This window comes from Arachis ipaensis, chromosome B1 (genome assembly GCF_059453495.1).
Source record: "Arachis ipaensis isolate K30076 ecotype BB chromosome B1, ASM5945349v1, whole genome shotgun sequence".
Lineage (NCBI taxonomy): Eukaryota > Viridiplantae > Streptophyta > Magnoliopsida > Fabales > Fabaceae > Arachis > Arachis ipaensis.
In genome coordinates, this window is record NC_142436.1 from 3726431 (window position 1) to 3752729 (window position 26299).

A 26299-nucleotide genomic window follows, 5' to 3' on the forward strand; every position below is an offset into this window, starting at 1 on the left:
TTTCTCTGAAGCAGGGGAATCAGGAATGTGATGGCTAGGGTTAGGACATTACTCATTAGTATGGTTCACATATTATATATATATATATATATATATATATTAGGGTATTTTTGTCTTTTCACACAAACAGAGAATTAACGGGTCCCCACGGGGCGGGGACCTCTACTCCCGACCCCGCCCCGTTTATTATACGGGGCCCCGTCCCCGTCCTCGCGGGTAAAAAATTTCCCCCATACCTGCTCCTCGACGGGTAAATCCCCGCGGGTACCCGCCCTGCCGGAGATTTTTGCCATGCCTACTTCTCTCCCTCATCCTCTGAAGACACTAGTGTGTGAAGATCCTCTGATTCATACTCATAAATGGGGTCATCATCATCTGAAACCTCCTCATTCACATAGAGTCCGATTGGAGGCCTATCATTGGACTGCACAGTAGGCACAACTTCTTCAACATGTACAGCAGGCCTAGTTCTTTGGGGCTTTACATTAGGCCCAGTTCTTTTGGGCTTGGCAGCAGGCCTGGTCCTTTTGGGCTTTACAGTAGGCTCAGTTCCTTTGAGTTTTGCAGTTGGCCTAGTTCCTTTGGCATCACTCCCACTTACACTCCTTGTCCAGCTCTTTTTTTACTTCCACTTGACTCTGTATGTCCCTATCCCTTCCTTGACATTGACCTTACTCTGTGGCAGAACCTTCTCCTTTTCTTTCAGAGTTCTTTTTCTCTTCGTACCATCATTTTCCTCATCACAGCTAGAATAATCATCATCAGAAACAGTTTCAGAGACAGTTGGAGGAGGTTTATACAGTTCGTCCTCCCCACTATCATACCCATCATCTTCTATGGATGGTGATGATTGAAACTCCCTCATGATGCTATCAACATTAATGTGATCATCAAATTCTTCTGCCCCGTTTCTGCAGTAGCATCTTCTTCCACTATCTGTGGCTCATCCACGGGGTGGTCGAAGTAAATGTAAAATTCATCGGTGCTTGAATTCCTTAACTTGTTCCCTCGCATCTCATTTATTCCTGCGTCCTCTCTCAGAATGTGCAGTCCAGACTCAATGTCACTACTTGTTGGGTCATACCAATAAACTGCCCTGTATGATGCATAGTCCAGACCCTTGAACAATGTCACCAAGTCAAAATTCACAAAGTCCAAGTCCATCTTTGAAAAATTTTCAACTTTCTCACCAATATACTCAAGAGTTCCACTGGGTCTTCTACCAAAATGGCCTTCGTGATGAAAAACAGGTATCACATATATATTGTCCATCTGTATTATCCACAACAACATAAATCAGACATTAAACCTTACATCAGGTGCCTCAAATTTAGAAATCAATAAACTTCACATAGCTTTTTTCTCATTCTTTTACCAGAAATAAAACATGCAATCACCCCTAAGCCGAACCCCATGCATTATATTGTCACAAACATTTAAACAAGAGTAAAGTATCGTTTTTGTCCCCAACGTTTGGGATAAATTTTATTTGTGTCCCTAACATTTAAATCATCCTATTTGTATCCCTAACGTTTGTAAAAGTGATTCAATGTTATCCTAATACAAATGTTTGGAATAGAATCGATGATCTACTCCAAAAATTAGCTCATCAAATGTTGAAACTAATTCCTACAACATTTACATAATTCACTTTTCTAGGGACATAATTGAATCTAAACACAAATAATGGGTATAATATTAAAATCGAACACATCCAAGTGAGACCTAATTGAGAATGAATACATCCAAGTGAGACTAATTGAAAAATATAATATGATTTGTTAGTATAATTGATAGTAGGATAACATTGAATCACTTTTATAAACGTTAAGGATACAAATAGGACGATTTAAACGTTAGGGACATAAATATGACTTACCCCAAACGTTGGGGACAAAAATGATACTTTACTCTTTAAACAACAACATACGTATACATGCGACTATTACCCTTACCTCTGTAGAAGATGACTGCTTCTTGCCAGACGAAGCTTGCTGTTTCCTTTGCCAACCACGACGTCCACTAAGCACACCACCACTTTCAACTAGAGGAAGATGTTTTTTTTGGAGGGAGAAGGAAGCTGTTTGTCTTCTGGTAGGATTTTCTGTAATATCTAGAGTGGTTTTTGGGTGTTATGAGGATTACAAAGGGTGAAATAAGGTGAGAGATGGTAACGGCGTCATTTTGGAGCATAAGGACGAATTTGTCATTTAATAATTTGTTCTCCAATCTACATCATCAGGTAAAACGGACAGCTCAGTCTTCACCCCTTCAGGTCAACATTTTTCGTTGTCGTTTTGAGCCCCAACTCGACGGAAGAGTATAATTGTCACGCACTTTATAAGGTGAGAAATTTAAATGTATTTTTCAATCTTGAGAGATAAAAATATTCGCATTTAAAAAGGTAAGGAACCATTTATCTTATACTCAAATATTTTTGCAAATTTCATTGAAAGAAAAAACCCACAAATTCATGTGGAAACTGGAACCCAATTTGAATAATAAATAAATGCAAGTTATCTTTCACAAACGGACATTTTCTTCATCAACTCCACTCCTTCAGATTCAGAATGTAAAAAATCCAATCCCCATTTCACTTCTATCCATTAACTAAAGCCGTTTATGGCGGAAGAACACAAAACGCATTCCACCGCCCAACAACAAAAAAATCCCACATCACAGTTCCAATTCTTCAAACACCCTTTCGGATTCGGATTCACACCTCCAATTACTAACCAATTTAAATAAATATATATTTAAAAAAAAACAACATCACCATGGCCACAGACGCAAAAACACCAACACCAGCAGCGAAATTTCAGAACGCAGAGTTTCGGGAATTAACGGCGCCGTTAACCTCCCAAGACGGCCTCCGTTTCTGGCAGCTAATGATCTCCGGTTCCGTCGCTGGCTCCGTCGAACACATGGCCATGTTCCCCGTCGACACTGTCAAGACCCACATGCAAGCCCTAGGCACCTGTCCGCTCAAACGAAACGTCACCGTTTCGCAAGCCCTAAGAACCATCATCACGTCGAACGGAGGGCCCATCGCTCTCTACCGCGGAATCGGCGCAATGGGCCTGGGCGCAGGCCCGGCCCATGCGGTCTACTTCTCCTTCTACGAAACCTGCAAGACCTTCTTCTCGCGCGGGAACCCTAACAATTCATTGGCGCACGCTGTTTCCGGTGTATGCGCCACTATTGTGAGCGATGCAGTGTTCACGCCGATGGACATGGTGAAGCAGAGGCTTCAGCTGAGTGGTGCGAATGGTTATCGTGGTGTCTGGGACTGTGTGAAGAGGGTGATGAGTGAGGAAGGGTTTGGTGCTTTCTATGCTTCGTATAGGACCACTGTGTTGATGAATGCGCCTTTTACCGCGGTCCATTTCGTTACTTATGAGGCTGCCAAACGCGGCCTTATTGAGGTGGCGACACCGGAGAGCGCCGATGACGAACGGTTGGTTGTTCATGCGACTGCTGGTGCCGCTGCCGGTGCTTTGGCCGCAGCGGTTACTACTCCACTTGATGTTGTTAAAACTCAGTTACAGTGTCAGGTATATATGTCGGGTTTGTTTTATACTTATTCAATAGTTATTTATATGTAAATATGAAAATTTTTTACATCTTTGGATCAATGCATTTAGATAGCAAGAGAGTACGAAGAATATGGATCTTAGAGACTAGTATGAGAATTGTACAACTATTGAGAAAATATGAGAGTAGAGAGGGAATTTGAGTGAAGGAATCAGGTAGAAGAGACTCTAGTAATATTTCACTTAATGCCTCTGGTTTATACTATTTCCCTCCTATAATTAATCTATCTATTTCTAATAATTAGGCTTAATTTGCACACGTACATGTTAGAGAGTATAATTAGAATGAGTGCATTATAAAGAAGAAACGGTTGGGGGTAGCACCTGTTGCCTATTGGTGAAAAAGATATGAGAATATTGTCTTAGGTGATTTAGTCGGGTAATGACTAATGAGACTACCCACAGAGATAAGAAGACTAGAATAAATAGAAGACAGGCGAAATAGAGGAAGGCAAAGAAAATTTATTGACAAAAATATTGAAGCTGACTTTTTTGTAGAGATATGGTTTATCATTTTATGATAGGATGCAATGGGTGCTTTTGTTCTATGTAGTAGACACCACTTTTCAGTGGGTAGAAGCTTGTAAGTTTTTCTTTTAATTATACTTTTGTATCTGCCTAAAATGTTATTTGTTCTCAAGAGGATTATGATCATAGAGTAGATAGTTGCAGTAATTAGGCTTTTGTGTCTACCTATTCGTGCTGTTCAAGTTGCAAATATTCAAATATACTTGCAAATTAACCGAAGAAATTGTCAGCTGATGTCAAATTCGACTCTGGAATTTTAGAAGCTCTGCTGAGGTCCTTGAAGCTGATCTAAAACTGAAAAGAAAGAAAGTAGAGTAAGTTAGTCCCTCAACATCTTGACCGACTTGTAGCAACTTCAGGACCTTTGGATTGGCCTCCTAACATTGGATAGGAATTTAATGTCAGTCACTCGTTGACTTCAATGACTAATATGATGGTTTGTTTGCAAATTTTGTGATAGCATAGCCTAACCTTTGATGGCATTAGGCTTATGACAAGTTGCAACCTAGTAATGCTATGTAGAATCATGAAGTGTCATGAACATAGATTAGTGATGGTAATGGGTCATGTTGTCCTTGTAGCAGACACCAACCAAGGAGAAGAATAAGTTGTTGATCTGGATTTCAGATTATGATTTAATGGAACAGCTCTTATGGGTTATTTATCAGAAATAGTTTGTTCCGATTAGTGGGGTGTTAGGATGCTGAGTGCGAGGTTCTAACTTGTGAACAGTCTGCTCTCTTCTCACGAATCTGTAACCTGTGTGAAGGGAGTAATAACATTATAAACTTGAGGATGTGATTACAAGCTGCCTTGAATGGACCTGATGTATTTGTGGTGGGGTTGAGCTTAGATTCTTGTTATCCGATAAATGATGATTAAGATAAAATTAAACCCCCCCCCCCCCTTTTTTTTTTATTTCTTTTTCTTAGAAACGAAACACATTTTCCTCCATAACCCTTCTCTACCCTCCAACCAAACATATCTTGGGAGTAGGTTATCTACGTGGCCAGAAATGGCCTTGGTCCCAGGATCCAGTGGTCTCCTAAGAGACTTGCTGCCGTTTAAGTGTAACTATGAATATCATTTTAATTGATCGTTTGGTAATGTTGGTTTCATGGGAAGTTTGATGCCGCGTTGAAGTGTCTATCTAGTATATACTACATACCCTACAACACTTAGCCTGTAAGTTTGGATCTATCTATATGCTATTGCCTTGTTGGCTCAGTTTCGTACAAATCATGTTTTCCCTTCTTAAAATATAACTTACCCTGCTCAACTTAATTTAACAAATATCAAGAAAGAAATGGTAGTTGGAGCTGGGATTTTATTTATGATTGGTACTATGCTTTATAAACTTGATAAAAAAAGATGATATTATGAAACCAGCACTTCAAAATTATTCATATACTCAAGGGTAGAGTCGTATTCTGAGGTGTAAGTTTAATGTACTTGTGTGAATCGAGTTGAAAATAGTCCAAAATATATTTAGTCAAGAAGTTCACAGCGAACGGACAAGGAATGAGTTGAGAGAAAGAGAGTTACTAATCAGGTATTTAATCTCAAACTGTAAAAATTGCTAGTCTACCATTGATTATGTTAGTAATAGTTAGTCTTTGATTATGACCCATCTGATTCTCATTTCAAGGCTAAGATGCATGCAAGAAATTTTATGCATATAGATACATGTGTTATTCCTTTGTATGTACCCTATCAGCTTCTGCACAACCAATATCATAGTTGGTATTTTAATCATATCTGCTGAAGGGAGGGAGTATCATGATATCGGTTTATGGTGCAGGGTGTCTGTGGATGCGATAGGTTCGAAAATGGTTCAATTGCAGATGTTTTAAAAACAATAGTGAAAAAGGATGGATACAGAGGGCTCATGCGAGGATGGATTCCAAGGATGCTGTTCCATGCTCCTGCAGCCGCAATCTGCTGGTCAACGTACGAGGCTGGGAAGTCCTTTTTCCAAGAATTAAATCAGAGTAAAGACAGCAGCACTATCATATGAACAAATGGAGTTAGAATACCCCTAGTTCTGTATTTACATTGTGGTTAGTTTATTTGTCAACATCATTAGAAAGAGCTTCTTCAATCAGGGGCATGGCCTAGCTTTTCAAGTCCTGTGGAACCCTGGAGGATTACATAATTATGAGGCAGGCGTTAGCTTAAGTTAGGGGGTACATTCTTTTTAGTATTGTACACCCTGCCAATTTTGATAAATTATTCTTACAATTATATTTTTATTATTTTTGTTTAGCTCATTGTAATATTTATACCTTTTACCACAAGGTTATTCCTTGAATACATCCCCTATCCCACGCTTATAGCAAATCCATAGTTTAAGGATTCATGATAATGCATTTGTTTCTTTACCTTTGTATTATTAACATTTGACCAGAAGGATTGTCATATATTCTGGAACTTTAAGGGATTCACTTTTATGGCAACTACTGTGTTTGTATATTTATCTGGCTCTTTAATTTGTTTCTCTGTTATTGAAATCAGGTAGGGTAGGGTTTGTCACGTGTGATTCGTTCGTGTTTGTGGGATTCTCTGGACAGAGTTAAGTTTTGAATTTTCCATATAGTTTATATTTGGTTTTGGCTGGTCGTACTTTTCCTGAAATTCTCCCTAACCTTTCATTTGTCACTTCACTTTTTAGTATTTTTTTTAGATCTTATAGTACTGATTAAGAATATATCAAAGTCTAAAATATCAGACAAAGGAATTGAAGAGAGTATTGTTTACCAGAATTCTAATTCAAATTGACAGTAATTATAACGTTATTTTTTTGTAGAATTACTTACATAACTACCCTTCATCAGAAACAGACCTAACATTTCAGAAACAGAAAATTAATTTATAAAGAATATCACATTATAAAACACACTCTAAATGCATGATGCACAACATAACACTTCATAGCAAAGCATAAATATTTCCATGATAAATCCTTATGTCCATTTTCCGAGTGAATCACCAACATTTAGTGATCACAGTATACTGAAGAGAATTGCTGCTATGGTGATCTCCACAATCAGGATCTTTGCTTTCTTCAAGTATAATCAACCAATCAAGATGGATTAGCAGTTCTCAGGAACTTACAACCTGACCAACAATTACGGTAATATCATCAAGCTTCCCACCTGATACAATGATATAGTAGTGTGGTTAGCCACAAATTCGGAGAAAAATAGTCATTATAAAATTGCTAAGATTAGTCTCTAGGTAAAGATACGAATAGTAGCTTTCATGATGTCATAAATTCAAACCTCCATGCGCCTTGCAATACACAACTGTAAGAAGGAACGGATTTTCAGACGTGGAAATTTCACGACCTTATCGTGTTGATTCTCATGATTGATCAAGAAGGCGGAGCCAAGTATAGACCCATAGAAAGTCAAAAACATCTAATCAATGGTGAAAATCAACACGATAAGGTCATGGGAAATCTTCACATGAGCATACCCTCATTTTATGGTGTGTTTTGCCTTACCTGTAAGCTTCATTCCAAGAATCTTCTTCCATAGCGGCGCATCATAACCCTGGCATATTGGTAGAGAAACATTAAAAAAAAATATGAAAAGGGAGAGCCAAAGTTTGTGAAACTCTTAACTAAACTTTCGCTGATTCAAAAAGTTGTCAATTTTGACAAAGTAGTACATCAAAAAATTAATATACTTGGACAATCCGAGTATATTAATTTTTCAATACACTACTTTGTCGAAATTGACCATCATTTCAAAACGGAATCGGTGACTTTTTCTTTACCTTAGACCTGGCCTCCAATGAATAGGGAGAATCAAAATTTGAATCCGTGGCATGAATTCTTGCCAAGTTAGCTAATGCCTTTGCTAGCAACAAAATGAATTTCAGGTTAGTGAAGCTCAAATGGTGGTTTTCTAAATTCCTCCAAATGGATCAATCAACAAGAAAGGAAAGAAGGAAGACAATACCAGCCTCAGTAACATCTCTGTATGTAGCAATGGTCGAAACAATTTCGTAGTCAAAAACATTATCAAAAAGACCATCAGACCCCATGACAATTGTATCTCCCTCTATCAACTCCACATCGCTTACCTGTTTTCCCAGCTGAAGAGGTTGGTATGAAAAGATATAACAGAAAGAACCACAAATATCTAGAAATCAAAATTGCAAAGTTGTGTGCAAAGGCCAGCACACAATTCCGAGTAAACATTACATTTCTTTGCCTTAACCTAAGCAAACACATGGTTCTTGGTAGTTTGAGTGAGAGGACGAAATTAAAGCAAGTTAAGATGAATGTGAAGTGGTACCGCTGCATCAAGGTATGTTTGGCCGGCCCTCTCGGAGCTCAGTTGGAATGGACAGTCAAAGTAATGTTCTTGTGGTGAAGTGGAAAAAATTACACTGCCTGGAAAAAGCAAAACAGCACATAAAAGAAGATTTAGCTCTCAACACTTGAGGAGGGTGTTGCAAAAGAAAGAAAACATTAGCAAGAACATTAGAGTATCTCACTTTAATTTACCCAAAAATTTTCATATAGCAAATTCCATTAGACTTATCAGCAAAGATCATAGTTGGATGAAATATAGCATTAGATCTTACCATTGCGGATAACTCTTAATCCACAATCCCCAACATTGGCAATCTTCAAAATCCCATTCTTCTCCAGCATAGCAACAATGCTTCATGAAAAAGATAGAAAATGAAGTAACTTAAAAGTGGAATTGTTTAAAATGCACAAGTAAATATTTGAATATATCTACTGAAAACTTAAAATCCAATTGAAAAGTGAATGGACTTACACAGTGGCTGAGCCTGTTGAGGAAGTAGCAGCATGCGATTTCCTTATAAGAATTTGAGGATCATAGTTCACCTGATTAACCCATCAATATCCAAGTTGCTAGTTAGCCAACAGCATTAACTACATAGAAACATTCACATCGATATTCCAAACAATACCCTTGATTCATCATGCCTACACATACCACCCAAGATGTTAATGGCATGTAGGGAGCTCGGTATCACATTTTGTAAGATAGAAAGGTCAGTGTATTTTTTGCAAACCAGACTCGTGTATAATATTCCTTAACCTCAAGGGAGGACAGTGTCATTTACCCAAGAACAAATGCATGTACCTTGAGAACAGAATAATTATAACTTAAAAACAATATTCATTGTCATAATTACCTCCATATCTTCAACAAAATTAGAAGCATTAGCTAGCAATTCACGTGGGAACAACGAAGGATCCACGTCCTCTTCTGCCCAACTGTGGCACAGAACGAGAAGAAGATAATGTTAATACAGCTCAATTTTAACATATGATGCAATCTTACTCCAGTTAAGTTAATTAATCAAAACCAGTTTCAAAGTTTTATATTGTGTTTTTGTTCAATGATTGAAGTTTTACACTAGGAAAGAGCTAGATACAGAGAGAGAGAGAGAGAGAGAGAGAGAGAGAGAGTAGCATACCCAGAAACACCATCAGCAATAGCAAGAACTCCCCCATTATAGTTGCTGACAAGCAAAGCATCTTCCCCACCTCTATCAACCTTAAGAAAAAGAACAGGACTTCAGAAAGTGGGAGGGACATGGGAAATGATAAAATAAATTCCATCTAATGCCATCATCTTATGTTGGTTTTCTTCCCTCTAATTTGGGAGGAATAGGATTCAATGCAAAATGCTAATTTCTTTCCCCCAACAAAATTAGTATATTCCATTGCTATATCAAAAAAATAGAATGAGAAATTACTCCATTTTAATAACAAAAATATCAAAACAATGGAACAGAACAATTATATGATTATATCACTCTACTCCATTCCATTCCCTTGCTTTCCTCTCCATCTTATTCCATTCCGGGATTTCAACTGAAAACTCTTCTTCCAGGTATCTTTAACCCTACAGGTCAAGAATTAATCTGTTATGGGACTCAGTTCTATTTAAGGATTTGTCGCTGGCCAATGGGTTGCTGTATACACAAGACGAGATTCAAACTCCTGACATTTGTTTAAGCGAACTAGTGAGCTAACCACTAGACTAACCCAACTTAGTTGAAAAACAATTTAATTTATTAATGATGACAAATATGAGTTTGGTTGGGTTAAAAGCCCAATTTGTGTTTGATTGTTGTATAGTTGTGCAGGCCCAAAAGTCATTGGTGCAGCCCAAACAATGGAACCACAAGGCTAAAAAATCAGCAAGCCGAATAAGAAGAACATATGTACAAAGAGTTCTTAACAAAGACCAAACCCACAAGCCTCAAACACAAACTCCATCAGCTGCAATGTTAAACGCTTCGGGTAAAGCTTAGGAAGGAAAATGGAGTTCACTTCTCAATCCATCATCGAAGAAAAAAGAGGAAAAAGTCAAATCACATTGGAGCCATGAATCAAATCTAGGGCAGATCAAGCATAATTAGAAAAAAAAGTTAAAAGTTTTCCATAAACATACAAATCAATTACTTGCTTAATCTTCCTTCCCTCTGTGCATACATTTCGAATAACAAGAAGAAAAAGGATTAATTATTCAAATACTTATTATGTTAACTAATTGAGTTGTGTAATTAGAAATTTTATTTAAAGAGTTAATAGTCAAAATCGTCCCTGAAAGATACTCCGATCTTCATTTTGGTCTTCGAAAGATAAATTAATCGAAATCGTCTCCGAAAGATACACGACTTGGTCACGTTAGTCCTTTCGTCAATTGGATGATGACGTGGTAGGTTAATACCACGTGTCACAAGATGATTGGTTGACGTGTGAGATCAGTGACACCTGGCATGCCACGTGTCACTTGACATGTAAAAAAGTTATTTATAATCAAAATAGTCCTTGAAAGTTCAGACGTAAGTCATTTTCATCCCTAAATTTTAAAAATTAATCAAATTAGTTCTTATATAATTTTTTTAATTTTTTTATAATATTAAATTTGAAATATTTTTTGATACTACTAATTTTAATAGAAATGTAATTGACAAACAAAAAATTAGTAATTGTATCTTTTCTTCTTAAAATTTTTTTTAGTAAAATTATCTCTCCTTTAATTCTTCTGAAAATCTCTCTTATTATATATATATATATACTCAAAATTAAAACGTATGTATTTGTTAACCTAAACAAAGTTATATGCGCCAATGAGTAATAGCTCAAATGGCATAGACTCTTCATACTCAATTAAGAGGTTGCGGGTTCGAGTCTCCTATTTTTCCAAATTTTAGCCAATGAGTAATAGCTCAAATGGCATAGTCTCCTCATACTCATACCACTATTTTTTTCTACTACATTTTTTTTTCATTACGGTATTACTTACATATGAGAAGGAAAAACCCTAATATAGAGGTGAAGACTGGAGGAAACATCCTACGAAAAGTTAAAAGTTTTAAGTATCTTGGGTGCATCATACAGGATAATGGAGAGATTGAACAGGATGTAAATCATAGGATCCAAGCAGGTTGGTCAAAATGGCGGAGTGCATCTGGTTTTATATGAGACAAAAAAGTGCCTTTAAAACTTAAAGGTAAATTCTATCGCACCGCTATAAGACCGGCTATGCTTTATGGTACGGAGTGTTGGGCGGCTAAAGGGGAGCACGAACATAAGCTGAGTGTGGCAGAGATGAAGATATTGAGATGGATGAGTGGTCATACGCGATTGGATAAAATAAGGAACAAAGATATAATGGAGAGAGTTGGAGTGGCACCCATTGTGAAAAAGATGGTTGAATTGCGTCTCAGGTGGTTTGGACATGTGAGAAGAAGACCGATAGAACATCCAGTCAGGAGGGTGGATGAGATGGAAGATGGATAAGGGGCGAAAGGCAGAGGAAGACCTAAAAAGACCATCCATGAGGTGGTCAAACGAGATCCACATGTAAACGGTCTCTTTGTAGATATGATATATGACAGAGCACATGACGTCGTTTGATTCATGTAGCCGACCCACTTAGTGGGACAAGGCTTTGTTGTTGTTGTTGTTGTTGTTGTTGTTGTACGGTATTACTTACATAAAGGATGTAATGGTAGTGATATTAAAAGAAAAATTATATAATCTATCTCAAATATATGAAACACACAAAAAAAAGTTATGATCTTTGCATGTAGTACGCTTAAGAAGCAATTCGTTTAGCATAAATAATAATAATAATAATAATAATAATAATAATAATAATAATAATAATAATAATAAAGCAACAAATTTTTAATATTTTGTAAAGTTTGAAATTGAAGCAAAATTTGTGGATCCTCTTGAATTTTGACTTTTAATATCACTACCATTACATCCTATATGTAAGTATAATACTGTAATAGAAAAAAAAGATGTAGTAGAAAAAAATAGTAGTATAACTTTGTTTAGGTTAATATACATAAATTTTGATTTTGAGCATATAACTTTGTTTAGGTTAACAAATACATACATTTTAATTTTGAGTATATATATATATGTAATAATGTAAGAAAAACGTTTTAGAATAGAAAAGAATAAGAGAGATTTTGAGAAGAATTAAAGGAGAGAGATAATTTTATTGAAAAATTTTTAAGAAGAAAAGATACAATTACTAATTTTTTGTTTGTCAATTACATTTCTATTAAAATTAGTAGTATCAAAAAATATTTCAAATTTAATATTATCAAGAAAAAATAAAAAAAAATTATATAAGGACTAATTTGATTAATTTATAAAATTTTAGGGATGAAAATGACTTATATCTAAACTTTCAAGTACTATTTTGATTATAAATAACTTTTTTACATGTCACGTGTCACTGATCTAACACGTCAACCAATCATCTTGTGACACGTGGCATTAACCCACCACGTCATCATCCAACTGGCGGAAGGGCTAACGTGACCAAGTCGTGTATCTTTCGGAGACGATTTCGATTAATTTTGTCTTTCGAGAACCAAAATAAAGATCGGAGTATTTTTCAGGTACGATTTTGACTATTAACTCTTTATTTAAATTAGTAATTATTCATTTTTTCCAAAGAAATTTATATTTTTAGAGCTAGCCAACCCCTTTTTTTTCACCTTGAATTGGTCAAAGCCAATAATCTGATAAATAGAAGGCAGAGAGATCAGAAAGATACGCGGACGACTTGACTATAGTATAGGTCGGATGTTTCCGTGAGCTAAGCAGCAGATCTCCCCTCATTGATTTTGGGAAAGCAGGTGGCCGTCTGTGAATTCTTTCAAGACAAGGGACGGCCTGATTCGACATTGTTGTTTACTCTGATTCGGTCGAGGTGGTTTTCGTTTACCAGCGCGTAAGCGGTCTAAGTTCCTATGACATATTATTCTCGTTTCTTTGTTTAATTTTTCAATATATTATTTAGTTTGGTAAGAAAAAACTAATCCGTCGTAAATCGAAACTCTATTTAAAAATTTGTTTTGGCCAACAAATTGATATATACACAAGATGATATTCGAACCACTCGACACTTGTTTAGGAGCAGGAGTGAGTCAACCACTCGACCAATCCGAATTGATTACTATTCTCATGAACAAAGTATATTTTTTTCCCTGAATTTTATTAAAAATTTTAAAAATACCTCTAAATTTTATTTTATTTTAATTTGCATCAAATGTATCCCTAATAATTAGTTTTTTCATAAATTTAAGATTAATTTATCAATAATTTTACAAAGACAACTTTTAACATAAGTAAAATGACTTCTAATTGTCAAGTATTATTAATACACAAGTCCTAAAATTTTTAAAAAATTAACTATAAAAATACATTTGATGCAAATAAAAAATAAAAAAAATAAAATAATAAGACTTAAAAATATTTTTTACAAATTTAGAAAAAAAAAAACTTTTACTCAATTTTTGACTTATTTTTTAACATGAGAGATTTGATATTCACGAGAGGCTGTGTTGTTGAGCTGTTGTTCACAGTTAGTGATTTACACGCATTCTTCTTATTGAGTGGGAATTCTGGAGAAAGAGTGTGAGAGCGCATGTTAATATAGAAAGTTAAGAGTGTTGGAATAAATTAATTTTAATAACTCAGATAATCCATATTGAATCATCAAAAATATATCATATCATACTCGAATGCGGAAGCGTACCTGAATTCATAAACATGAATCATACGATCGGAAGAATTTGGATCTTGTGGTTCTTTCGATCTTCCTCAACCAAAGCCTTCTGTATTCCTAGGAGGCTGAACTGCAACTCTTTTGATGGGGAAAGAGTAACAAAGGCGGCTTTGGTATATCGGGGACCGAAACCCTGAAGGTCTATTTATATTTGAGCATGGCACCCATTAAACCCTTAAGCCCAAATAAAATAGTATCTAAAACCCAAAAGATAATATATCTAAAATCCAAAAAAGATAATTATCTAAGGAACAAAAGATAATATCCGGTTTTATTCTCATTTAATTCCAAATCAAAAGTAATAATGACTTATTCAATTAGCATTTAAAATAATAAATGAGATCATCATTATATAAGTCATTTAATTTGAAATAGCATAATTTGTGATTATAATTAATATATGTATTGCCCACAAATAAGTTAGGAAATCAAATAATTTCCTAACAATCTCCCACTTGGGCTATACATATATTATTTCTTGACATAATCACATCTTTATAAACTTTATGCGCGCATCTGAATGCTATTTCTCTCATTACTTTAACAATCTGGTCTGTCTCATACATTAGATATGGAACTACCGCAGCTTTTATCACATTAAATGCCGTGACTAAACCACGCCAATCACCATCCTAATATACTCAACGACATAGATCAAATTTGGATGAGTAATATGGAAATTACATGCCAAGTGATCTCATGCATGTCTATTTCCAGCTGGTCCAACTTTATTGAGATCAAACACAATACAAAATATTGCAAAATGAACATTTCACATAATATGAAATAAACCATCAACTTAATTCTGCAGAAAAATAATTCAATTATCTGTCATAGGACATATAGCATAAACTCCCACTAAACCAAGGCATCACAAATATTGACACCCATCCGAGCAGTGTGCTCATGAAAAACTTTAGAGGTCAATCCTTGGTAATGAGTCTGCTAGCATATACTCTGTTCCTATATGTCCTATGGAAATCTGTTTTTCTTAAACTTTCTCCTTGACAACTAAGAACTTGATGTCTGTATGCTTCGATTTTGTCAAGCTCTTATTGTTATTGGAGTATAGTACTGCTGACTTATTGTCACAAAATATCTTTAATGGCCTTTCAATGTCATCTACTATATGAAGCTTAGTGACAAAGTTTCGCAACCATATGCCATGAAATCGGAAACAGAGTACCCAATGATCTCCAAATTTTTCTGATCTCCGATAAATAAGCATGTAATCCTTTGTTCTCTTTAAACAACGCATTACGCGTTTAACAGCTATCCAATGATCCATATCCGGATTGCTCAAGTATCTACCCAACACTCCCACTATAAATGATATATCGGGATGTATGTAGACTTGAGCATACATTAAATTCCCTAGTGCTTATGCATAAGGCTTATCATGCATTGATGTCCTCTCAAGATCATTTTTAGGGCATTGCTTGAGACTGAACTTGTCTCCTTTAACTACGGGTGTGTCCATTGGTCTACAACCTTCTATGACATATCTACTTAAAATCTTTTCGATATAGTTCTTTTGTGACAATCCAAGAATACCTTGAGAGTAATCTCTTAGTATCTCGATTCCTAATACAAAAGAGGCATCACCAAGATCTTTCATTTCGAATTTGTCCGATAGAAATTTCTTAGTTTCATGCAACAAGCCTATATTGTTGCTGGCAAATAGAATGTCATCAACATACAAGACCAAAAAAAGTATTTACTCCCACTGAACTTACGGTATACACATTCATCTATAATATTTACCTCAAAACCGTATGAGGTAATGACTTGATGAAACTTGTGATACCATTGACGAGAAGCTTGTTTGAGACCATAGATGGATTTTCTCCTTTTTCTATTGGATCTCCTTAATGACACTTCTTGAGGTTGTTGAGCTTGCTGTATGGGTTGGGTTTGAGGAGGATTCTCATTATTTTCCTGTACTGTAGCAGTATCTTGAGCAACAACAATATTCTCATTGTTCTCTTGTACTGTAGCTGGATTTACAACAGGATTCTCATTGTGCTTTTGTACTATAACTGTATCTTGAACAATAATAGGCACAAGGTCCTGATCATTGTCAGTTATAGAATCCTTATCAAAAGCAACATTCCTAATATTTCCTTCCCCCCCAAACTCAACATCCTCAAGAAATCTCGCATTTCCCGTCTCAAAATAGACCTTGATGCAGGATTTGTAAAACTTGTACCCCCGTGAACGCTCAGCGTAACCAACAAAGTAGCAACTAATTGTCCTTGAGTCCAATTTTTCTTTCATGCGGCCTATAAGGTCGCGCCTCAGCTGAACATCCCCAAATATGCATATGCTTTATACTAGGCATTTTCCCAGTCCAAATTTCATATGGGGTTTTGTTAACTGCTTTGCTTGGCACCCTATTAAGGATGTACACTGCGGTTTTTAAGGCTTCTCCCCAGAGTGATTCAGGCAAGGAAGAATGACTAATCATACTTCTCACCATGTCCTTAAGAGTTCGGTTCCTTCGCTCTGCAACATCATTCATGCTAGGTTTGCCTGGCATAGTGTATTGCGGAACAATACCACACTTCTCTAGGAAAAGAGCAAAAGGCCCAGGACGTTGCTCTCCTGAACCGTCATATCTTCCGTAGTATTCACCACCACGATCAGATTTGATAGCTTTAATTTTCTTTCCAAGTTGAAGTTCAACTTCATCTTTGAAAGACTTGAAAACATCCAAGGCTTGGGACTTTTCATGAATTAAATATAGATACCCGTAACGAGAGTAATCATCTATGAACGTAATAAAGTACCGTTGTCCATTCCAAGAGACAGTAGGGAATGGGCCACATATATCGGTATGTATTAGTTCTAAGACATCTTTAGCTCTCTCGGCACCTAATTTCCTTTCGTTTGTCCTTTTCCCCTTTATGCACTCAATGCAGACTTCAAAGTCCGCCAAATTTAGGGGTCCGAGAATTCCATCCGACACGAGCCTCTGAATTCTCTGTTTAGAGATGTGGCCTAGGCGTTTGTGCCATAATGATGCCGAATTCTCATTCAGTTTTTTTGTTTTGTACCCGTTTGCAGTATTTCATTATTATAGGAATTTAAGTTAAGCCTATATAGATTATCCACCAAATGACCAGAGCAAATATTATTCGAATTGTAAAAGAGACTGACTTTATTGTCTCCAAATGAACAAAAATAACCTGATTTGTCCAAACGAGAAACAGAAACCAAATTTCGTCTAAATGACGGTACATAAAATGTCTCTAATAAATCCAAGTAAAATCCACTCGTGGAACATAATCTAAAGGTTCCTATAGCTTCAACTGCAACTATATTACCGTCTGCCACATAGATGTATCTTTCAGCATCACTTGGCGGTCGGCTCCACAGGCAACCCCTTCTTTACACGCCAGGTGGCATATTTGGTACAATCCTTCTTCATGTGTCCCACCTTCTTACAGAAGAAACAAGTTGAAACTTGATCTTGTTTCTTAGCCTTTTTCTGCTGAGAAGGCACATCCGCAGTAGTATCACGCTTTCTTTTATACTGAGAAGATGAAGCCATGTGAGCACTTTCAGTCTTATCTTGCTGTAGCCTCTCTTCTTCTTGCACACAGTGAGATATAAGCTCATTTAAGGACCAAGTGTCCTTCAAAGTGTTATAACTCACTTTGAATTGCCCAAAGTGTGCAGGAAGGGAAATCAAAATGAAATGCACGAGTAAATCTTCAGACAACTCTAACTTTAGTGCTTTCAATTTTGAAGCAAGATGAGACATTTCCATAATGTACTCCCTTATGTTCCCGTTACCTTTATACCTCATGGAGACAAGTTTGCTCAAAAGACTACTTGCCTCCGCCTTTTCATTCTTAGTAAAGAATTTTTCTACATCCTTTAGGAACTGTTTGGCATCTTTATCCTCAGTGATTGAGCCCCGAAACGCCTCAGGAATTGAGCGTTTCATGATCATGATGCTCATTCGATTGGATCTCTCCCACTTCTCTATTTTAACCTCATTGAGGTTTTCCGGAGTGGAAGTGGGTTTCTCCTCTCGAAGAGCTATATCTAGGTCCATACAACCGAGGACAATCTCCACGGTATCCTTCCAAACTTTAAAGTTTGAACCATTCACCATAGGAATACTGCTAATTTGCGCAGAAACATTGGTAGCTAAAGCCATAGTTTCTGGATCAGAACAAAAAGAACATGCAGTAAATATTAGTTATTAATGGGTAAAAAATCCATATTGAGATATCTAGCACAACATTAATTTTCAATCTTTGGATAGAAAAATTAACTGTAAGTGATACTCTCATTGCAGTAATCAAATATTGTCAAAATTCCTATCACACATTAAGCCTTTCTTTGGACCGACTTAATGCGCACATGGAAACTTAAACTTCGCAACCTATTTATTACCGCATATATTCTCTATTAATTGGCCAAACAATAACCTTCCTTTGGGCCGATTATTGACCGCATAATTAATAGAAAATAAACAGAAGTATGCAATGCTTATTATTTGGCCAAACAATAAACTTCCTTTGGGCTGATTATTGTTTGCATAAATAATAAACATTACTTTATTCTTAATTAGTTACCCAAATATTTATTTACCATTAATATGTGTATGTAATTCGGCCAAATATAGGCCTTCCTTTGGGCCGACCAATATTCGCATGAATTACATATCACCATATTCTTAATGTTTTAAATAAATCAATTTTCACAAAAGAGGCTACTTTGGCAGCATAATGTTCAATCAATTTATTTCAAAACCAAATCTTTATAAAAATAGATGGGTATACTAATTTAAATTGTTACCAGTTTCCTTATGTAACAAAAAAAATACTTAAATCCTAAAAAGAATTAAATCTTAATAATGTCTTTTAAGACCTTAAAGAAAAACATGATTATAACTCATGTGTCGAAAATTCTTGATCCATTAACATTAAAATTAATCATTATAATTCAATAATACTTTATTAATGTTTTAAAAAATAAAACATTTATTTATTATATAAATTAAACGCCAGTTCGGTTTCATGTATATATAGTTATACCTTAAACAATGATAATATATATAAACAATCATACATGATAACACATTTATATCAGGAATTGCAATATCACGGTACTGGCATTAACAAAAGGAAATTAATCTGTGTTTGTGCAATAGTACCAGTATACGACGCACACACATCATACACATTTATTTCTGAATTCATAAATCAAAGGCGCAGTACATTCACATGTACAAAATTCATTAACAAATAAATCAATACATATAAAGAAGGCACTGCAATTCATAAGGTCAATGTATACACATTAAAAATTAAATAACGAATTCACCGGATTCACAAAATTGAATTCGATCCGAATAACGCAAACATGTTTTGATCCGGTGAAATAAAAAAAATTAATATTTTTAATGGCTCAATTATGGATGGCTCTGATACCACTTGTTGGAATAAATTAATTTTAATAACTCAGATAATCCATATTGAATCATCAAAAATATATCATATCATACTCGAATGCGGAAGCGTACCTGAATTCATAAACATGAATCATACGATCGGAAGAATTTGGATCTTGTGGTTCTTTCGATCTTCCTCAACCAAAGCCTTCTGTATTCCTAGGAGGCTGAACTGCAACTCTTTTGATGGGGAAAGAGTAACAAAGGCGGCTTTGGTATATCGGGGACCGAAACCCTGAAGGTCTATTTATATTTGAGCATGGCACCCATTAAACCCTTAAGCCCAAATAAAATAGTATCTAAAACCCAAAAGATAATATATCTAAAATCCAAAAAAGATAATTATCTAAGGAACAAAAGATAATATCCGGTTTTATTCTCATTTAATTCCAAATCAAAAGTAATAATGACTTATTCAATTAGCATTTAAAATAATAAATGAGATCATCATTATATAAGTCATTTAATTTGAAATAGCATAATTTGTGATTATAATTAATATATGTATTGCCCACAAATAAGTTAGGAAATCAAATAATTTCCTAACAAAGAGTGCGTGGATAAAAGGATCTTAAAAGGGTCAAATATTTTAAACAAAGTTAGGATTTAACAGTAGATAGTAGATACTAGATACTCTTCATATGGATTAATGGATAGGTTATTTTTAAAGGGAAAGAAGTTGACAACTAGAAAAAAAATAATAAGCTAATCGCTTTTAAATTGAGAGAATGAGATTTATATATGTACGATCAAAGCAATACATTTAATATTAATTAATATTTTATTTTATTAATTTCTACCTTTCAAGTTTTTTTTTACTTTTATATTTTTATCATTTTTTTTGAAAAATATAAATATATTATCTACTCTATTTAGTGGTAAATATAAAAAAATACTCAAATTAATTTTTGAAAAATTTTAAATTGAACATTTTAATATTTAACAAATTTTTTATTATTTTAAAAATATTCAAGATTGAATTGATCAATTTATCTTATGATAAAATTTATTGGTTCAATATACATATTAAAAATTTTATTAAATTTAACAAAGGAATCAATTCGTCTAACGAAAATAATTATCAATAATTTTTAAAATAATTAAAATTTATTGAGATTTAAGTAGCCGATGTAAAATTTATTAGAAACCAATTCAATTGCTTACCCCCAAAAAATATATATGTATATATGTCCTCAAGGAAAAATAGGTTTAAGATAAGAAAATGAAGGATTGATATAATCTGTAGATTATAAAATATATTACATACATATTCTAAAATGACTCAAATAAAAATAGTTTCTTAAATTTTTCCGTTAAAAGACATACTCTTTATAATATTTATAGCAAAAAGATTTTTTCAATATTTACTTAAAAGAGTTCCAACTTTTAGAGTTTATTCATTTGAATACATTAACAAATTTACATCGACTGCATCAATTATATATTATATTGCATAAATGGCCAAATTCGTAACTTATATATATATTATAGATTAAATATATTTTAGTATATTAATACACTAAAAAAATTTACATATTAGTAACTTAATATGTATAAATTATAATGTGTATTATAATATATTAGTAGCAATTAATAAATAGGTTAAAAAAATAAAAACGTATAAATATATAAATAATTAAAAAAATATTAAAAAATATAGGTTTGTATTAATGTAAAAAAGTAACAACTATAAAAAAATTTCTTATTTTGATTCTTTCTATGACAATAGAAACAATTAAATAGACTTTTTAAACAATAAAAATTATTAAAACAAGACTTTAAAATAAGATAAAAGATGAATTTTTAGCAGATTATATGATTGTATATGTTGAAGAAGAGAATTCTTCAAAATTTATTTCAGATGATAAATTTATAATTTTAGTTATATGAAATATCACAGAATAAATTTAAAAATATAAAAATCCTAAAATATGTAGTTAAATGTTAATTTTTATATAATATAATTATTAATGTTGACTTATATACTATAAATTATATTTTGTTGATTTTTTTATTTTATTATATTTTAATTTATTTTGTATTTAATTTGGCCTCCCTCTTATAAAATTTCTAGAGCCACCACTGTATACAGCATTGAATTATTATAGAAGTATGTAATTAATAATACAAAATTTATTCATAGTTCATCTATCATACATATTTTTTAAATTTTTATTTTTTTTGAATTTTTGTTGTATTAAATTATTTTAAATTACAAATTTTAAAGCATGATTAAAAAAATAGACTTTGTAACTAGTAAAGCTTTTTTTTTTTTGAAAAATACTGGTTTAATATTTGATAAATTAAAAAAGCTTATTATAACTATTTTGTTAATTTATACAATAATAATAATAATAATAATAATAATAATAATAATAATAATAATATAACATTTCATTATAATATCTAAATTAAATTACTACACTAAATAAATCAATATTAATTTTTTTATCAGCAATAACATAATCCTAACTACTAAAAAATAATAATAATAATAATATTGTGTATAATTTGTGATTCGAAGAATTGATAAGATCCATCAGAAGTCAAAAAAAGAAATTCATATTTCTAAATTTATCTATTGATATAATGGAGAGATTACTAAATTGTGTACCTATATTTGGTGGCCTGTACCTATATAATCAAAATCACGTAAATAATTATTTTATAATCAATTAGATGTATTACCATTTTAGTTAAAAATTACACTAGTCAAATATCTTAATAAATACATACAATATATAATAATATAATAAATATAAAAATACTTTAATACAAAAAAAATTAAAAAATATTTATTATGAAAAATATTAGAATTTTATATACTTACTAATAATAACTGAATTATAATTTGTTGATTATAATATAATGTGTTAATTATAATTTGTTGAAACTTGATTGTTTTTAAAATATTAGTGAAAATCTGTATTTTAAATTTTAGTTTTAGGTTTTTGACTATTTTATATTTTTTATTATATAGTAGCGGTTCTACCGGTTCAACTTGTGACCCACCAGTTGAACCAGTAATTTAGTGACCCAATAGCCTAATCGGTTCGATCATCAGTTTGGTTCTGACAATTATGCTTAGCACCATAGTTGTCAAAATCGAATCGATAATCAAACCAGTTAGGTAACTGATTTATTGGTTTATTAGTTCAAACGATGAGTTACTGGTTGAACAAGCAAAACCGGTCTTACGTAAATAAAAAATATAAAATAGTCTAAAACTTAAAATTAAATTTTAAAATATATATATATATATATATATATATATATATATATATATATATATATATCTTCATTAATATTTTAAAAACAATCAAGTTTAAACAAATTATAGTCAACAAGTTATAATCTAGTTATTATTAAATAAGAATATAAAATTTTAATATTTTTCCACAACAAAATTTTTTTAGTAAAGTAAATATTTTTTATTTTAATAACTAATTTATTAATTTATATTTATTATATTATTATATACTATATGTATTTATTGAAAAATAACTGGTTTAATATTTGATAAATTAAAAAAGCTTATTATAACTATTTTATTAATTTATACACTAATAATAATAATAATAATAATAATAATAATAATAATAATAATAATAATAATAATAATAATATAACATTTCATTATAATATCTAAATTAAATTACTACACTAAATAAATCAATATTAATTTTTTTTATCAGCAATAACATAATCCTAACAACTAAAATAATAATAATAATAATAATAATAATAATAATAATAATAATAATAATAATATTGTGTATAATTTGTGATTCGAAGAATTGATGAGATCCATCAGAAGTCAAAAAAAGAAATTCATATTTCTAAATTTATCTATTGATATAGCTGAGAGATTATTAAATTGGGTACCTATATTTGGTGGCATGTACCTGTATAATCACAATCACATAAATAATTATTTTATAGTCAATTAGATGTATTACCGTTTTAGTTAAAAATTATACTAGTCAAATATCTTAATAAATGTCAAAATTTTTCAATTATGATAAACTAATTGAATATATCACGTCGAAATTTTTCAACTATATGATCAGTTAATTGAATCTCCCCACTTTAATTATAATGACACTATTCAAGGATTCCTACAATGTGTCAAAATTATTAGTCAAGGATTCCTACAATGTGCAAAATTTTTCAATTGTCAGTTGTGGATGTAATTTCTCTGCAACTACAAAAATCAATGAAAAAATTTTATCAGTTCAATTCAATCTAAGACCGGTTAAAGATTAGAATTGGTGAGAACCAATTAGAACTGGTAAAATCCAATATAACCGAATCATTTAAGAAAAAAATTTAAAATTAATAAAGATATAGTTTAAATTTGGATCCTCTTTAAATCTTTGTATTACATATTTTTCTTGCCACCAAATTATATTATTTTTTATTATTTTATATGCTACTTAATAAGTATATAATAAAATTGTACAATAATTTTTTTAAATATTATTTTAGTTCTATACTCACTTATATTTAAATTGATTATATTTTTATTATTTATAATTATTAATATAAATATTATCAAACTAGTATAAATAAAAATATCAAATATTAATTAGAATATAATTATTTTTATAAGATTATATGATATTTATTAATATTATTTTTAATAAATACATACAATATATAATAATATAATAAATATAAAAATACTTTAATACAAAAATAAAATTAAAAAATATTTATTATGAAAAATATTAGAATTTTATATACTTATTAATAATAACCGAATTATAATTTGTTGATTATAATATAATGTGTTAATTATAATTTGTTAAAACTTGATTGTTTTTAAAATATTAATAAAATGTATTTATTGAAAAATAACTGGTTTAATATTTGATAAATTAAAAAAGCTTATTATAACTATTTTGTTAATTTATACACTAATAATAATAATAATAATAATAATAATAATAATAATAATAATATAACATTTCATTATAATATCTAAATTAAATTACTACACTAAATAAATCAATATTAATTTTTTTATCAGCAATAACATAATCCTAACTACTAAAAAAAACAATAGTAATAATAATATTTTGTATAATTTGTGATTCGAAGAATTGATGAGATCCATCAGAAGTCAAAAAAAAGAAATTCATATTTCTAAATTTATCTATTGATATAGCGGAAAGATTACTTAACTGTGTACCTATATTTAGTGGCCTGTACCTATATAATCACAATCACGTAAATAATTATTTTATAGTCAATTAGATGTATTATCATTTTAATTAAAAATTACAATAGTGAAATATCTTAATAAATGTCAAAATTTTCTAATTATGATAAACTAATTGAATGTATCACGCGTTTTAATGATAATGTATTTGACAAGTACTCTGAAGTGTCGAAATTTTTCAACTATATGATCAGTTAATTGAATCTCCCCGCTTTAATTATAATGGCACTATTCAAAGATTCCTACAATGTGTCAAAATTGACTAAAACCCCATTTTGGTCCTCGAGATTTAAAATTACCTATACTGGTCTTCCAGATTTAGATCTGGGCACCAATGTAGTTCCTCAGCCTTTCCGGTGATGACTCAGCAAACGGAGTGCCATGGTGACACCCTTTCTGCCACGCTGGACCCTCTCTAAACGACGTCGTTTCCCTCCTTAGCGCCCAAATAAGTAAAAAAACGCTGTGACTTGTATATGAAGGAGAAGAAACGAGTTTTACCCCATACAAAATATTCATCTTCTTCTTCATCTCTAATCAATGGTGCCAATGAGGAGTTTCTGAAATCATTCATCACCCAAGTTGAACTAACTCACGGCTAGGTTAGAGTGGAATCGTGTTTCAAAGGAAGGAGGTTGCTCTCCTCTCGTTCTTAGCCAAGGTAAGCGTTAATCTTGGGGTTTAGTGGCTTTAATTTTTTTTAATTTATTTTTGGAATGCATGTATGATTGTACTCTATGGTGCTGGTGTTCTTGTCAATGGAGAACCTTTATGCTTTGTTGCAACTATTTTTTCTAGGGTTTCTTTGATTGCTTATACGTTGGGTTGGGTTGTTGGGGTGCTCTGTTTTTTTATGAATGGAACAGGGGATGATATTGATAGGGTTAGGGCTATGCAATTTTAAATTGGTTTTTGAATTTGGGTTTTCATCTCTGAACAATTTTGAATCTTACACTGAAAATTCAAGTTGATGGAGGATTTATCAACATGCATTTTGAAGAAAATCATTATTCAGATGAAGGGTTTGTGTCTGTCAAAGGTAGGAGGAGTTCTCTTAAGTTTAAATATGCATCTGCCTCTGCATTTGCAAAACTTAAGGAGAAGATTGTTGTTGAAGATGATGGACTAGTGGAGGATGTCTCGGATGGCGAAGTTGACATTGGTTTTGTTGGTGCAGACTTTGGACTTGATCCTAGTACAGATTCTGATGGGGCTAATTCATGGCATTCTGAGGAGATGAAGATCTCTCCCAACTCTGAAGAGGAAATAACAGATGTTGACTCAGATAATGGTTATTCATTGTTTAAAGATGGAGGAAGGTTTGGAGAGTTAGTGCTGGAGGTTGGTATGAAATTCACTACCAAATGGGAGTTCAAATAGGCTGTTAGGG

General features: G+C 32.5%; 2 protein-coding genes and 1 pseudogene across 3 annotated transcripts; 1 reads left to right on the forward strand and 2 right to left on the reverse strand.

Annotated features, from left to right (window-relative positions):
* Positions 1-295: 295 nt before the first annotated feature.
* LOC148575570 (uncharacterized) lies at positions 296-1272 on the reverse strand (annotated as a pseudogene).
* Positions 1273-2429: 1157 nt separating this feature from the next.
* Positions 2430-6577, forward strand: LOC107645932 (uncharacterized). Its single transcript, XM_088500856.1, has 2 exons — positions 2430-3554; positions 5923-6577. Exons 1-2 carry the CDS (start codon positions 2778-2780, stop codon positions 6136-6138), a joined length of 993 nt encoding a protein of 330 aa, XP_088356982.1. The 5' UTR covers positions 2430-2777; the 3' UTR covers positions 6139-6577.
* A 296-nt stretch (positions 6578-6873) lies between these two features.
* Positions 6874-9728, reverse strand: PBCP (Protein phosphatase 2C family protein). 2 transcript variants are annotated; one of them, XM_088500858.1, is made up of 9 exons: positions 9588-9728; positions 9303-9384; positions 8918-8988; positions 8718-8797; positions 8426-8523; positions 8087-8210; positions 7902-7984; positions 7627-7675; positions 6874-7276 (listed from the first exon to the last, which is right to left on the reverse strand). In XM_088500858.1, exons 2-9 carry the CDS (start codon positions 9306-9308, stop codon positions 7224-7226), a joined length of 564 nt encoding a protein of 187 aa, XP_088356984.1. In that variant the 5' UTR covers positions 9309-9384; positions 9588-9728; the 3' UTR covers positions 6874-7223. The 2 variants fall into 2 exon arrangements, with proteins under 2 accessions (XP_088356984.1, XP_088356983.1); XM_088500857.1 differs by having other exon boundaries at positions 6896-7276; positions 8087-8222.
* Positions 9729-26299: the final 16571 nt, after the last annotated feature.

What these genes read in the sequence shown, in the direction of transcription:
- PBCP (XM_088500857.1), bottom strand. An exon ending in ATTAAGAGTTATCCGCAATG is followed by an intron (nt 8,524 to 8,717) that starts GTAAGATCTAAT and finishes TGCTTTTTCCAG; the next exon opens with GCAGTGTAATTTTTTCCACT. An exon ending in TCTTGGAATGAAGCTTACAG is followed by an intron (nt 7,277 to 7,626) that starts GTAAGGCAAAAC and finishes TCATTGTATCAG; the next exon opens with GTGGGAAGCTTGATGATATT.
- LOC107645932 (XM_088500856.1), top strand. Translation starts at nt 2,778, where the DNA reads ATGGCCACAGACGCAAAAACACCAACACCAGCAGCGAAATTTCAGAAC. An exon ending in AAACTCAGTTACAGTGTCAG is followed by an intron (nt 3,555 to 5,922) that starts GTATATATGTCG and finishes TTTATGGTGCAG; the next exon opens with GGTGTCTGTGGATGCGATAG.